The sequence below is a fragment of the Asterias rubens genome, chromosome 19 (genome assembly GCF_902459465.1).
Source record: "Asterias rubens chromosome 19, eAstRub1.3, whole genome shotgun sequence".
Taxonomy (NCBI): Eukaryota; Metazoa; Echinodermata; class Asteroidea; order Forcipulatida; family Asteriidae; genus Asterias; species Asterias rubens.
Genome location: NC_047080.1, coordinates 6346308 through 6363064, shown reverse-complemented (window position 1 = coordinate 6363064; position 16757 = coordinate 6346308). Strand labels below are relative to the sequence as shown.

Here is a 16757-nt window from a genome sequence, read left to right as displayed (position 1 = left end):
AATACTAGCGCCAAACTAATGATTATTAAATAGCTGGAGATACAGATGTTACATTTCTTTGATTTTAGTCCTTAGTGGTGGAACTTACCTCTTACCTGAATATCAAGACTATGCTGGAATGTGCCTCCTAGTCTCTGACACACATAAACACCAGAATGTTCCTCTCTTGGTTGTCCAAAATCCTTGCCACCTGTAAACTTGCCATAAATGTGCTCTCGGTGAGAAACACCAAGGCTAGGTTTATATGGGTGGCTTACCCTGCATCCAATTGTTAGTTGACCGATGCCAGGGTAGATAAGGAGAGTGCCATTAGCGTAGTACTGATAGCGCATGCCGGCCAGATATGGAAGTTGAAACCTTGATTCAGCACGCTCTAGAGTTATATAAAAAAACATAGTTATGAGATACAGCAACCCTTGCCATAGGCCTAATAGACGCTTCAATTTTTTATATATTTTTTTCAATAAACGTTTATAACATACTCTTGTTGAAAAACAAAAAACAATTGTGAGAATTAAACAGTACATAGAAATTTAACAAATCTTATATTACACAATTGCCTGTTAAAATGTATCATAGTTTTAATAGTTTTGTGAATTAGATTGTTACAAGTTCCTAAATAGTTCACATGTTGTCTTCAACCTCTACAATCTTTCCAAAACTTCATTCTTTAAAAAATTAATAACATATTTTTTTATTTTTGTTGTTGTACAGTATTCTCGCCAGAGAGAGAACACAAAATCAAAAATCAAACTTCATGTATACAAATATTTGTAACAATTTTGTTTCCCAGGATCCCTTCTATCTAATAAGTGTGAAATATTTTGGACAACAGGGACAATAGACCCCTTGGACTGTGGCCACCATTGCTCAGGTCAAACAATTTCAGTCAACGCTAGGTCTTTCTTTGTCCTTAGCAAGGTCACTGTTTGGGCTTTTGAAGTCATATGCAAGAGGTCTGTTGAAACTCCCTTCCCTTCAACCTACAATGACAGCATCTTCTACAGTAGTCCCCACAAGAATCATACATGAAGAGGTCTCAATGAAAACAGGAAACACTTTATTAATCTCATTATGTTCATGTCTGAAACATGATCTAGCTGTGAGGTAAGCTGTGGGGAATTGTTACACATCAAGCACTTGGTCCAATTTCATAGAGCTGCTTTAAGCAGAAATGATTGCTTAACAATTTTCTGCTAAGCAGAAAAATGCAGATACCAGTCACTTGTGACATTTAAGTTTGGCTGGTAACATTATTATGGTCAGCATAATTTTGTTACGCTTAGCTCCTGAAATCATATTTCTATTCCCCTTAAAAATACTACTGCTGAGGTACTGTAGTTTTTGAGAAATTAGTAAAACCATGGTCAAACAATGTCACATAATAATTAAGCATTATCAATACGTTTTTCGTGCTAAAGTTTTTTTGTCTCACTGGTAAATTAACCAGTTACATGTGTAAGGTATTTAATACCATAACTGGTTACAAATACATTTTACATGCTAAAACTGAGACGAGCGTGACATTGTTTTACTCATTTCTAAAAAACAGTCGCACCTCAGCAAGCAATATTTTAAGGGAAGCTTTCTACAATCATTATCTTCAAACTCTGTAAGTTTAAAGGAACAAGTTGCCTTGGATCGGTAGAGCTGGTACATATTTGCAAAGCATTTGAAACCGTTTGTTATGAAATGCACATGGTTAGATACATGTAGATAATTTAAAAGTAGAATATAATGATCCACACAAACATGCCTCGAAAATGCACCGTTTTTGTCTTAAGTCCCAAAGAAACAAGGTCGGCCATTTTGGACCCCATAAAATGGCTGACCGTGTTAGTTTGCGACGTGAAAGGAAAACCGCGCAATTCCGAGTCACACTTGTGTGGATCACTATGTTCTACTTTTAAAACATCGCTCTAACCATATACATTTCATAACAAACGGGTTTGAAATGCTTTTCAAAGACCAACTGGACTGATCCAAGGCAGCATGTTCTTTTAATGTAAATCTGTGGACATTGTGTTTTGTGTGACAATAAGTACCCAAATCCTTTAAGCATGTATTCAATAATCACATACCACACCGAGGCCTTTCTTCAATCCATTGTCCATCATTACATGTGCGTATGGCAGAAGTCATCAGTTTGTCTACCAATGGATCACGACATCTTGATACGATAGAACCTCCATGTGTAACAGTGATGGATGGAGCAATATTTTCAATCTTATCCTTTCCATTCTTGTACTGCGCAATGTTGTCTATTCTATCAGGAAGTCTGCAGCTTTGCTTAGCCGAAGCTTCTGAAATATGAAAGTTTTCACTATTTTACATTTCCTGCTCGGTTACTACAAGACAAAAATAACCAATGACATACGTATATGTAGCCACCAAGAAATCTGGGTGGTCTAGTTGGTATGACACTGCTCTAGAATTGCAAAGGTTGTGGGTTCGCATCCCACCTGAGTAATATGCTTGTGATGTTTCCACGGAACTCGGGTAAGTACTGAGTATACAGCGCTAATACACATTGGTGTTTATGGGTACAAACCGAAATAAATATTCTTTATCCCCGATGCAAATTTAATTTCTATAAACATATATAGCAAATTTAAAAATATAGGTCTAGAAATCATTTTCACACAATCAAAACCGCATATTTTTGACCACTTACCAAGTTCACAATTCAAATATTTGTCAGAGTTTAAAGAATATATTTGTAGTTGTCAAGTTAAGACAACAAATCTGATAAAAATGTTCCAAGATTTCTATATTTTCTTTCGATCCCTTGTAATCCCTATTTGTCCTACAAAAGGACAAAGGTCTGGAATTGGGTATTAGAAAAATAACCCCCATAAAAAAAAAAGATTTGAGCAAAAAACTTTGTACTCTTTGTTCCACTTTGTACAGGGTAATACAATAGCTGAATGCACTGTGCACATTACACAATGAAGTGCCTGGGTTTGTTTACGTGTTTCTGCTGCAAGCATTCATGGATATGTTTTTGTTCATAATAGATGTTAAATTTGCATCGGGATAAAGAATATTAATTTTGGTTTTTACCCAAATAGTGATGTGTGTATACAGTGTTAAAACACTGTATACTCAGTACTTTCCCCAAGTCCTGTGAAAAAATATCATAGGCATATTACTTGGATGGGATTGGAACCCACGACCAGTGCAATTTTAGAGCAGTGTATTACCAACTAGACTACCGAGGTTGCCCGGTAACTAGAGGCAGTTTGAATCCTATGTGCATATACCGCAACGATATATAATAGATGAATATTTGCATCGGGGATAAAGAATATTGCCGAGATTGCCCGGTAGCTAACGCACATCGGTGTATGGGTAAAAACCAAAATTAATATTCTTTATCCCCGATGCAAATTTAACATCTATTATATATCGTTGCGGTACCCGCTGCCAAAACATAGCATTCGAACAGCCTATAGCTACCGGGCAAATCCCAAGTTAGATGCCTGTGATATTTTCACAGGACTCGGGAAAGTACTGAGTATACAGTGCTAACACACATCGGTGTATGAGTGAAAAAAAAAAAAAATGTTTTTGTTTGTTTATCAGGCTCCCTCTGTTGCATGTCCTGAAACTGTTTTCATGTAAACTGTATGTCTTCCAGTGGTTAATAACCCTTCCAGGTCAGTGTCACATTCAGTAAGAGGGCTGCAGCCAATTTCACGCAACTGCGTAAGCCCACTTGCGCAACGTTTATTGCGTAAGTTGCGTCATAAACATTGCGCAAGTGGACTTACGTAGTTGCGTAAAGTTTCGTGAAATCGGCTGCTGGTGTGTAATGACTTTCCAGAGAAAAAAAAAGCAACATGTATAGGCCTACTCTCAGCTGTACACGTTTTTTTAAATAGTTTTAATCAGTGCACTCGTTGGCCTTTGGACAAATGATGGAGTTTTTCTTTGGTAACCTTTCATGGTTTTGTCCAGATACAAGTAATGCTGCTACAACTTTCAATAAAATGCTATCCATGAAAAACAGTTGGAACAAAAACTTCAATAGGACTTTTCCCTGCTCATGAGTGCTAACTGTACAATATTCCAGGTCTATTAGCGTCAGTCACTTAAAGAAACAGTTTGTACTGCATTCACCCTGCGTTCTCTGCACTTCAATAATCTTAATCTTAAAATTTGTGCTCAATCGGTCGTCGAAGTTGCGAGATATTAATGAAAGAAAAAAACACCCTTGTCGCACCATGGTCAAGCCAAGTTGTGTGCTTTCAGATGCTTGATTTCGAGACCTCAAATTCTAAATCTGAGGTCGCGAAATCAAATTCGTGGAAAATTAGTTCTTTCTCGAAAATGTATGTCACTTCAGAGGGAGCTGTTTCTCACAATGCTTTATTCTATCAACCTCTCCCCATTACTCGTAATCAAGAAAGGTTTTATGAACAATTTTATTTGAGTAATTACCAATAGTGTCCACTGCCTTTAACTTAAATGCATTTATAAAGCACTTTAACACTGTTTCAAAGCGCTGTACACCCAAGAAAATATTAAAATGCAGGATAAAAAAACATGATCAAAATAGCAATATGGTTTAAAAATACACAAAAATAAATCCAATAAAATCAATTGATCCTACCACAACTTGGAAGAGATGGTTGCCAGTTTCCATTCCTACAGGTTGTTGATGATTTTCCACTTACTATGAAACCACGGCTGCAGCGAATTGTAATAGCATCTCCATCCACAAAGGTGATACGAGAACCTGCTATATTTTGTTGTTGGTGATAAATAAGCGCTTGTTGAATTGAAGGTCTTCTGCATTCTTGCACAACATCTCCACTTGAAACTTATGATACACAAAAAAAACATGAAAATAAGATTAGAAATAAGATTAACCAAACATGGGATGATACTTTGCAGAAACATTCAAAGTGACCAGTCCCCCCCCCCCCTCCGAAAAAAACTCTTATTTCTTATTTGAACTGATCTTATGCTTCAGCTTATTTCACTAGCAAAGTTGATCAGATCAGAAGTGACCTGGTTTCAAATCAAACAAGCCCCATACCCTCACCTATCACAGTTAGCAGTAGCTCTGACCCAACCCCACCACTGAGTCCAACCCTCGAAACCCTGAGACCTTCTTCGGAGGACGAGATCGCCAAGATAATCAAGAGATCTCCTCCCAAATCATGCCCACTGGACCCTCTACCGACATTGCTGGTTAAGAACTTGAACAACTCGTTGGTAGTCCCAATAACCCGGCTGATCAACATGTCTCTCGAAAGTGGCCAGTTCCCAGACAGCTTCAAAACTGCTTTGATCACCCCAGTAATCAAGAAAGAATCTTTGGACTGTAATGACTTAAAGAACTATCGTCCTATATCTAATTTGTCCTTTGTGTCGAAGGTCACTGAGAGGGTCGTTGCTGCAAGACTAAACGCACACTTGTTAGAAAACCAGCTGCGCGAAAGTCACCCATCTGCGTACCGTAAGTTTCATAGCGTGGAAACGGCCCTTCTTAAAGTTCACAAAGACATCATGTGCGCAGTCGACAGCAAAAAGGCTGTACTGATGATCTTGCTCGACCTCTCAGCGGCCTTCGATACAATTGACCACGATGTTCTCATCCAGAGACTGCATTCTAATTTTGGTATTGGGGGCACAGCTTTAAACTGGATCAAATCCTACCTACATAACCGTTCTCAACTAGTTCAAATTCAAGGGGAATCATCACCGGAGGCCAAAGTATACTATGGAGTCCCGCAGGGCTCTGTCCTAGGTCCCGTTCTTTTCACTCTATATACATCGCCACTTGATCAAATTGCTAGGAATCATCATTTACAATCACACTTCTACGCTGAAGACACACAATTATACACAACTTTCAGTCCCAACTTGGTAGGTAATCACAACAACATCCTCTTGTCACTCACCAACTGCTTGCACGACTTCCAAAGATGGATGCTGGACAACTTTCTTAAGTTCAATCCTTCTAAAACGAAGTTCATAATCATCTCCTCTCCACAACTCCGCAACAAAGTTCCCATCCAACACATTCAGATTGGCGATACCCTGGTCACACCAAGCACAGATGTACGAAATCTCGGCGTGCTCTTTGACCAGTGCATGAACCTAGAAAAACATGTTTCTCGTGTCTGCCAATCTTCCTACATACACCTCAGACGCATCGCTAAGATCAGACGTCTTCTTTCCATGAAGCTGCCTTCTGCAGAGCAACTCATCCATGCGTTTATCACCTCCAGACTGGATTTCTGCAACAGTCTGCTTGCTGGTCTTCCACAGAGCACGCTGCAGCGCCTCCAATCTGTTCAGAACGCTGCAGCACGTCTCTTGACTGGAAACAAATTGCATGACCACATCACTCCAATCCTTTATAATCTACATTGGCTTCCCATCAAACAACGCATCAAATTAAAAATAATCATTCTCACTTTCAAGGCACTCCAAGGTTCAGCCCCACTCTATAATTATTCAAAACCTGTTGACTCCCCGTACTACAAGACCTGGTCTTAGATTCACCAGCAACATGCTCCTTGTTCACGGCGAAACGTGCGGAAACAAGAGTGGGTTTTCCCGTTATTTTCTCCCCACTCCGATGACCGATTGAGCCTAAATTTTCACAGGTTTGTTATTTTATAAATAAGTTGTGATACACGAAGTGTGGGACTTGGACAATACTGTTTACTGAAAGTGTATATTGGCTTTAAGTTTAGTTGTTCCTTTGTTTCTTTATAAATGAGGTTGTGACTGGGTGATAAATTTGTTAAAACACGCGCTCTTTGGGAATACGGAAAAATATAGCACATCTGCATCCCATCCTAATCGGACTTCGGCCTTGTTGGATATGGCATGCAGAAGCGCTGTAGTTTTCCGTATTCCACTCGCGCTTGTGTGATATACATTAACTTATAATATCAACTCTACTAAGCATTCTTAAAAGTAATCTCACCTGCTTGCGACTGGCAGGATGGGAGGTCTTCACCCCAACTACCACTTGAAGAACATCTTCGGAAAACATATGTGTCACCCGTTTGAAACATATAACCCTGATCACACTGATAACGGACTGATGTTTTATATGTCAGACTAGAATCACCAAATACAATACTGTAGGAACCATGCTCCATGAAAGGTGGCTGTTGACATTGAACTGTAGGAAAACAGAGAAACTACGGTAATATCAAACCAAAGGATGGTTGCATAATGCTGGCTACTGTCCTCAAATTAAAGGAACATGTTGCCTTGGATCGGTCAAGTTGGTCTTTGAAAAGCGTTTGGGGCTGTTTTTTATGAAATGCAAATGGTTAGATAGATAATTTAAGAGTAGAATATAATGATCCACACAAACATGCCTCAAAACTGCAGGGTTTTTCTTTTACGTCGCGTAGAAACATGGTCGGGCATGTGGGGTCAAAATTTTGACTCCATAAAATGGCCGACCGTGTTAGTTTGCGACGTAAAAGGAAAACCGTGCAATTTCGAGTGATACATGTGTGGATCAGTATACTCTGTTTTAAAATGTCTTTCTAAACAGTTTCACACGTCAACAGTTTTTAAAGACCAACCCGACTGATCCAAGGCATTGTGTTCCTGTAAAGTGTGCCCATTTAAGTTCATCAAGTGAAGAGAAACTGGGTCTGAGTTTATCATTAAATCAATGTTTCCAACCTTAGTTTCAAGCTCCTGCTCACTTAGGAGGCTGCCATAATAAATATAGAATAATGTCTGAGGTGCAAGGTGGGTAGGAATGGCATGAGGGCAAAGCATGAGGGCCAATCATATCCCACACAAACATGCCCTGAAATTGCATGTTTTTTCCTCTTACATCGCAAAGAAACACGGTCAGCCATTTAATGGAGTCAAAATTTTGACTCTACAAAATGGTGCAAACATTGAGGTCATAAGGCAGGCATGTGACTAACTATCCATGAAAAAAAGAGGAAATGAAGAGAAAACCAGGCAAGAAAAACAAGTGAAAAAATAAAGTTTCTATACTTTTGTACACAACAAGTAAAAAAGAGTAAAATCAAAGCTTTTCCTCAACAGGAAATCTCACATGCCTGATTGTACGACTTATCCCTCACCTGTGACGTCATGCTATTGTTCAATCGCTCCATTATTTCACACGAATAGCGCTATATTGTTTTAACATGTACCCATTGCGCCATTCATACAACGTAGTGGAACGATGGGAATGACATCACAGGAGAGGTTGACAATACAGAACAATTGTGACATAATTATATTTACAAGTGTACAATATCTCTAGTCTTAAATACCTGCTGTGCATGTTGGTATTGGGTGATCCAGCTCTCCAAACCAGCATGTACGAGTATTTGAATTATGATCAACTTGAAATCCTGTCTTGCAGCTGAAAGTGACACCCCTACCATGATCAATGGTAACTGGTTCATCTAGTGATAGTTCCTGATTGTCTACGAATACATGTACATTAGTGAACTGACTTGCATCCAAGAGGCAGTTTTCTATAGACAAAGTGAAATATTTTTCAAAATAATAAAACAAACTTCAACACTAATCTCAACAGCATTCACTTTCTAGCTACTAACCAGTTCAAACTAAAGAACTGTTTTAACAGGAAAATTGTTATGCTGCTAGATGTATTTGTCAGTCATGTGTGTGGACAGTAAATATTGTGGAAATCTTCTTGTTGTATAACTTGTGTGGAGTGTATGAGGAGGGCATAATGCTATTACAGCAGGGTATCTTGCCAAGGCCCTATATTTTCTTTTATTGGTTTTCAGTATTTTAAATTAATATTCTTGAAAAGTTACAGTCCATATCATTATACTTTTGTTGTATTTGATTTAAACATGTACATGTACATGTATGCATTACCATTTAGCTCTGTATTATTTGTGGAAATGTGTTTGTGGAAATAAATGTAAATTGAATTGAAAACTGAATTTAATGATGGGAAAAAAAATCATCTGAGACTTATCAGTAATGCAAACTTCAACGATTCTCAAAACATGTGCATCTGACAGATCATAAGGTCAATGTGGATCTCCAGAGTCTAGAAAACAGAGTTTATACTAAAGAGAGTGATTACTGCCAACTGCATTCAAACAGGAATAGAATTGTTAGATAGCATTTTCAGAATTTCGGGGATTCAAAGACATTTGTAATAAAACAAAATTCAAAAAAACCCATTTACTTACTAGGTATACAGGTTGGTGGTCCGGGTTCAAATTGGCCTGTTTTACAAACAACTTCATCATGTAGCTTGATATAGAGACGGTCACATGAATAGGCTACACTCCAATCATGGTTAACTTTTGATACACTCTGGTCAAGCTGACCATTCTCTGGAGCAGCCACACTACAACCATCTGCAAATCATAAACAAATATAAAACCACTTCAAGAATGTGATCAGCTGGTAGCGGGTCATGGCTAAGTGGTTAAAGGATTTGGGTACTTTTTGTAACACAATGTCCACAGATTTACATTAAACTTACACTGTTTGAAGATAATGATAGTAGAAAGTGTACCTTTAAATATTGGCTGCTGAGGTGCTGTAGTTTTTGAGAAATGAGTAAAAACACTGTCATGAAAATACGTTTTTACATGCTAAAATAATTTTTGTCTCATGACCACTGAAACAAAAATTATTTTCATTACATTGTTTTTCTCGTTTCTCAAAAACTAAAGCACCTCAGCAAGTAATATTTTCAGGGAAGCTTTCTACCATCATTATCTTCAAACTGTGTAAGCTTAATGAAAATTTGTTGACATTGTATTTTTTGTCCTACAAAAAGTACATTGACCCATCTAAGAGCATCAAATTCAAGTGCTGGTGCCAAGTCACCGGAGTGTGGGTTTGAATTCCGGTCGTGACACTTGTGTCCTTGAGCTTCTCTTCACCCAGGGGTATAAATGGTTACCTGCGAGTGTAGAGGTTGATATTGTGTATGAAAAAGCCATCATAGTGCCACGGTAGTTCGGGCTGTATACTCCAGATGCCCAGGGAGCTGAGAAACATTAAAGGGATGTTATTGGCCCTATGACCACGGCACTAATGTAAATCCCATCGAATATTGTGTAAATGTGCCATAGGATTTGTTATTATTATTATAATCACCGCCTACAATATCCTTAACTTTCCCAAACAATCATCTCATATGCAAAGATATGGCTGACTTTATTTTAAAGTAAAGTCCGAGTCCAATGTACATGCCTCTTATATAGGGTCATAGATGTACAATACTACTTTAAATTATACAACCATACTCACTGCATACAACCAAACAAGTATACAACCATACTCACTGCATACATGTACAACCAAACAAGTATACAACCATACTCACTGCATACAACCAAACAAGTATACAACCATACTCACTGCATACAACCAAACAAGTATACAACCATACTCACTGCATACATGTACAACCAAACAAGTATACAACCATACTCACTGCATACAACCAAACAAGTATACAACCATACTCACTGCATACAACCAAACAAGTATACAACCATACTCACTGCATACATGTACAACCAAACAAGTATACAACCATACTCACTGCATACAACCAAACAAGTATACAACCATACTCACTGCATACAACCAAACAAGTATACAACCATACTCACTGCATACGACCAAACAAGTATACAACCATACTCACTGCATACAACCAAACAAGTATACAACCATACTCACTGCATACAACCAAACAAGTATACAACCATACTCACTGCATACGACCAAACAAGTATAACAAATTTGTTTAGCATCTGGAGGCTATTGATTTGACACGGAATAACCCAATGAAAATAACTGAAAAATATGTTAACTTATGTGGTGATTTTACATGTTATTGTAATAGCGCCCTCTCTTGGCAGACTTTAGACAGTTAAAACATGGCTACCTAGTTACAGACATGTAGCAGTTCATGAATAAATATAATCAAAGAATAATCCTTGCCATCCGTGTAATCTCAAATCAAAACATGGTGTCAGAAGTGGGATTTCTCCTGTCAAGACAGTATAGCTGAAGATTGATAGAAGGTGAGCCATAAATCAGCCATAAAACTCAAGAATTGCCGATATAAAAAGACATAGAAAAAAAACGTTGTAACGTTTATTGTCGAACTGATCTCATACGTTGGGGGACGGGCTTTGCTCCTCCTGTTGTCTAGCTATTACAGGCTTTATAATAGGGGTATGTACCTGACAGAGATCTATAATACTCATCAATAAAAGGACAATCTTGAACACTAAAATGGCACATCTACCCCATCTATCACAACCTCCGGCATTGGATCTGACTGGCAACCTTGCCGAGAATTGGAAACGGTTCAAGCAGCGATATACATTGTATAATATAGCTTCAGAATTAACTGAGAAAGATGATAAGACTCAGACATCAACTCTCCTTCATATCATAGGGGAGGCAGCCCTCGACATCTACAACACATTTATTTTTGAATCGGAAGATGATAGTATGAAACAAGATGTTGTGCTAAAGAAGTTTGAGGAATACTGCATGCCGAAGCGCAATATCACATTTGAACGCCACAGATTCTTTACCAGAGATCAGCAACCAGGAGAAACCATTGATCAGTATGCTACGGAACTCCGTACGCGCAGTAAATCTTGTGAATTCGGCGAGCTTAAAGATTCGCTAATCAGAGATCGCATCATTTGTGGAATTCCAGAGGATAGCTTAAGAGAGAGACTCTTAAGGGGAGATAACCTCACTCTGGAAAAAGTCATGCAGCTATGCAGAGCAGCAGAAACCACAAAGCTACAAGCAAAAGAGCTAGCTCCATCCGGCAAGCCAGTAGTAGATGCAGTACGAGCAAAAGATCGAAGATCGAATGGCAAAGGAAATTTCTCCAAAAAGTCTCCACATGCTTCGAATAAGGGTAACAAGACATGTTATCGATGTGCCCAAACACACGAGTATGGTGCATGCCCTGCTCATGGAAAAACGTGCACAAAATGTGGAAAAATAAATCACTTTGCAAAAGCCTGCAAGGGTGCACAAAGCTCTCCGTACAGACAGAAAAATGTACACAACGTCACTGAAACTCCAGAAGATATGGAAGAATTCTTTGTGGATGTGATAGACAGTGATTCAGGCAACGATGAATGGAAACTTCAACTCCATACACATGGTATAAAAGTAAACTACAAGTTGGATACAGGGGCTCAAGCAAATCTCCTTCCTGAAAAGCTGTTTCAACAAATGAAACCACAGCCAAAGCTTCACTCAGCAAAAGTAAAGGCTACAGGATATTCGGGAGTAGACATACCCATCACCGGCAAATGTATGGTGAAAGTGCAACACAAAAGTAAGAACTACTTCATTGCATTTCTAGTCACACCAGGTAATCATCAGCCAATGTTAGGGTTGCAAGCTTGTGAGAAGATGAACCTCATAAAAAGAGTACTAAACATCACTAAAACACCCCTCGAAGTAGAAGATTTTGCAGATGTGTTCACCGGGTTAGGATGCCTACCTGGAACACACCACATCACAACAAGTGAAGATGCCATACCTGTCCAGCATGCATGTAGGAAAGTGCCTTTTCCTCTACAGGGAAAGCTCAAAGAAGAGCTGGACAAAATGGAGCAAATGCAGGTGATCACAAAGATAGACCAACCAACAGATTGGGTGTCGTCACTCTGCGTCGTTGACAAGAAAAACGGCAAGCTCCGAGTGTGTCTGGACCCACGAGATCTAAACCGGGCAATCAAGAGACAGCACTACAAATTGCCATCTCGTGCTGAAATTACAGCACACTTTGCAGGAGCAAAATTCTTCAGTAAACTTGATGCCTCAAGCGGATTTTGGCAAATCAAATTAGATGATGCCAGCTCAGAACTTTGCACGTTCATCACACCGTTTGGAAGGTATCGTTTCCTTCGTCTTCCCTTTGGCATCAGCAGTGCACCAGAGGTATACCACAAAATCATCCATGATCTCTTTTCTGAAGTGCCAGGGGTCAACACAATGATGGATGATATCATCGTTTGGGGTTCAACTCGCGAAGAGCATGACCAGAATCTCCGACAAGTACTAGAGATAGCAGAGCGTAATAATCTCAAACTGAACCGAGAAAAGTGTGAGTTTGGGGTGAGAAAATTGACCTTCATTGGAGATGTCATCAGCGACCAAGGAGTCTTGCCTGATCCCAAAAAGGTCTCTGCTATCCTCAACATGCAGAAACCTCAAAATAAGAATGATGTACAAAGATTCATGGGGATGATCAACTACATGGGCAAATGCATTCCAGATCTATCTACCAAGTCAGCACCACTACGCAGCTTGCTTGACCAGAAGAATCAATGGATGTGGCTTGAAGCACAGGAAAAGGCGTGGCAAGAACTGAAAGTTATACTGACAACAGCGCCAGTGCTCAGGTTCTATGACCCCAAAAAGCCCATCAAGCTATCAGCTGATGCATCAAAGAATGGGCTCGGTGCAGTTCTACTACAACAGTATGATAATGAATGGGCACCAGTGGCGTATGCATCCAGAGCCATGACAGCGGCCGAGACAAGATACGCCCAAATTGAAAATGAGCTGTTGGCCATAACCTATGCATGTGAACGCTTTCACCAGTACATCTACGGACAACAAATAGAAGTGGAAACTGACCATAAACCACTCATTCCGTTGTTCACTAAACCACTGTGTGATTGTCCATTAAGAGTACAACGCATGCTCATCAGAGTACAACGCTACGACTTGAAAGTGTCTTACACACCGGGTAAATTCATGTATACCGCTGACACACTTTCAAGGGCAGTCGATCCTCATGCAGATAAAGACAGCTCCAAAGAGGATGACATTCAAGCCTATGTCAATACAATATTGACCAACATGCCAGTGTCCTCTAACAGGAAGAAAGAAATCGCCCTGGAGACAAAACGCGATGAAACCCTCAAGACACTGAGCACAATCATCAATGAAGGTTGGCCCGACGTGAAGAGCAAATGTCCAGTTGCAATCAGCGATTACTGGAACGCACGTGATGAACTTTCACAAGCAGACGACATGTTGTTCAAGGGAACTAAAATAATCATCCCAACATCAATGCGCCGAAACATGCTTGAGAAAATCCATGAAGGTCACCTCGGCATTGAGAAATGTAAACGTAGAGCCAGAGAAGTGATGTATTGGCCTCGCATCAACCAAGATGTAGCTGACATGGTAAAAAATTGCAACTCATGTCAAACATACCAGCCAAAGCAGACGGCAGAAACACTCCAGCCGCACCCTACTCCCGACCGCCCATGGCAAAAGGTAGGAGCAGATTTGTTCACACTCAACAGTAAGAACTATATAGTCATTGTAGACTACTTCTCACAATTTGTAGAAATTTGCACATTGACAAGCACAACCAGCGGCACAGTGATTAACAACTTGAAGTCTGTGTTTTCGCGACAGGGAACTCCACATGAAATGTTCACCGACAATGGACCCCAGTTTTCCAGCGCTGAATTCAAACGCTTTTCAGCAGATTGGGACTTCACACACACCACATCGAGTCCCCACTATCCTCAGTCAAATGGATTGGTGGAAAATGCTGTGAAAATTGTCAAGAACATGATCCGCAAAACAGTTAACAGTGGCCAAGACATCTATAGAGCTTTGCAGATTTATCGCAGTACACCACTTGAGTGCGGGAAATCCCCAGCAGAGCTGCTGTACAACAGAAGAATTCGTTCCAATCTTCCCATGGTGGACAGCTTGCTTGGTTTTAAACATCTGGACAGTAAAGCATTCAAGCAAAGAAAGGACGCACAAAAGGAAAAACAAAAGGGTGGATCCCGTGACCTTCCTCTACTTCAAGTAGGAGATACCGTGAGGCTGCTGGATACGACTAAGAATATGTGGTCTCAGGGCGGAGTAGTTACAGCCGCATTGCCAAACCGTTCATATCAAGTAGATACAGGCAATGGCACGAGACGTCGTAATAGGCGGCACTTGAGAGTTGCTTCACAACCGCCACAGCAGTGTGACTTCATCGAGCCATCATCCAAAGAACAGGATTTCGAAACAACCACGACCGCAACAGCAGTTGAGCCGAACAACAACGACATCACTCAACCAACAGCTACTATGACCAGGAGCGGACGAGTTGTTAAGCCACCGATAAGACTTGATCTATAAATCGCGAGACTTGCCAAACCTTACTTACAGTCACAGTTAAACTTAGCGTTAATTAGTTTACAGCGTTCATGAGTTTACAGCGTTCATGAGTTTACAGCGTTAATGAGTTTACAGCATTATCTTCAAGTTCTTAAATTGAAAGTTTTCTTGAGGAAATTTAGTTGTTTTTATAAACACCAGTCTTCGAGAATGAACACTGAACTTTTCCGCATCGTCTTCATAACACTACCGCATCGCGATACGTGTATCAACTGGAATGTGAACTTTGAACTATATACACTGTCAGGACAATAACTTCATATTAGGAACTTCTTTATTTAAAGAAAGGAAGATGTGGTGATTTTACATGTTATTGTAATAGCGCCCTCTCTTGGCAGACTTTAGACAGTTAAAACATGGCTACCTAGTTACAGACATGTAGCAGTTCATGAATAAATATAATCAAAGAATAATCCTTGCCATCCGTGTAATCTCAAATCAAAACAACTTATACCATCATAAGAGCACGCCTAATACTGTGAGTATTGTTACCTTTGTAGATGGAACTAGATAAACAGCTACGTACATCAATTTACTTTAGACACTGGAAAATTTTGGTAAATGTCAAAAACAGTCTTCTCACTTGGTGTATCTCAACATATGCACAAAATAACAAACCTGTGAAAATTTGGTTGTCGAAGTTGCAAGATAATAATGGAAGAAAAAACCATCCTTGTCACCTGAAGTTGTGTGATTTCAGATGCTTGATTTCAGGACCTCAGAATGTAATACTGAGGTCTTAAAATCAAGTTCAATCAAAATGATTTCTTTCTAGAAAACTATGTCACTTCAGAGAGAGCCGTTTCTCACAATGTTTTATACTATTAACATATTTCCATTGCTTGTTACCAAGTAAGTTTTTATACTTATCATTATTTTGAGTAATTACCAATAGTGTCCACTGCCTTTAATATCACCTTTACTCTTTCCAAAAACAAGTATATTAATGACCTTTGCCTCAGCAATGTCCTCCTCGAGCTACTCTTCTCTTGCCAAGTCCTGATAGGTCTTGTTATCAGGTGCTACAGACAAATATATTACAGATCCTGTACCAGTTGTTTGATACGCCCAGTCTTAATTTGTTCTGCACACCACAGGCATCCTTGACAAATAATTTTGATGCAACTGTACAAAATGCCAGTGTAAAGCGAGTACACACAAATCTTCTCATGTTCACAAGGGCCACCGACTAGGCCGCTAATTTCAGCATATAAATGTAAGTACCTATTTATGCATATTTTCCTGAACCAGAATATGCCTTTTGAAAAATAGTAATACCATGACAATATTTTGGTTGGTGTTTGGCCTTTGTGCTATGAAAATTTGGTTTCATATGCATACATGTACCCTAAAATAATACAAATTCTGCAAACGATTTGCATTTTCTGCAAATGATACAAAATGCTGAAGTTGTAAAATATTAATATTGGTAATTGTCAAAGACCAGTCTTCCCACTTGGTGTATCTCAACATATGCATAAAAAAACAAACCTGTGAAAATTTGAGATCAATTGGTCCTTGAAGTTGCGAGATAATAATGAAAGAAACAACACCCTTGT

The 16757-nt window shown here is 39.3% G+C and overlaps 1 protein-coding gene across 1 annotated transcript in view; it reads right to left on the bottom strand.

Moving 5' to 3' along the window:
* The window catches only part of LOC117303324 (sushi, von Willebrand factor type A, EGF and pentraxin domain-containing protein 1-like), a 57624-nt gene that overhangs the window by 10930 nt on the left and 29937 nt on the right, over positions 1-16757 (bottom strand). The window contains exons 20-25 of the mRNA XM_033787491.1: positions 9183-9353; positions 8280-8486; positions 6950-7150; positions 4616-4825; positions 2082-2303; positions 89-373 (exon numbers count right to left, since the gene is read on the bottom strand). Coding sequence (XP_033643382.1) covers positions 89-373; positions 2082-2303; positions 4616-4825; positions 6950-7150; positions 8280-8486; positions 9183-9353 — 1296 coding nt within the window. The remainder of the gene's footprint in view (positions 1-88; positions 374-2081; positions 2304-4615; positions 4826-6949; positions 7151-8279; positions 8487-9182; positions 9354-16757) is intronic.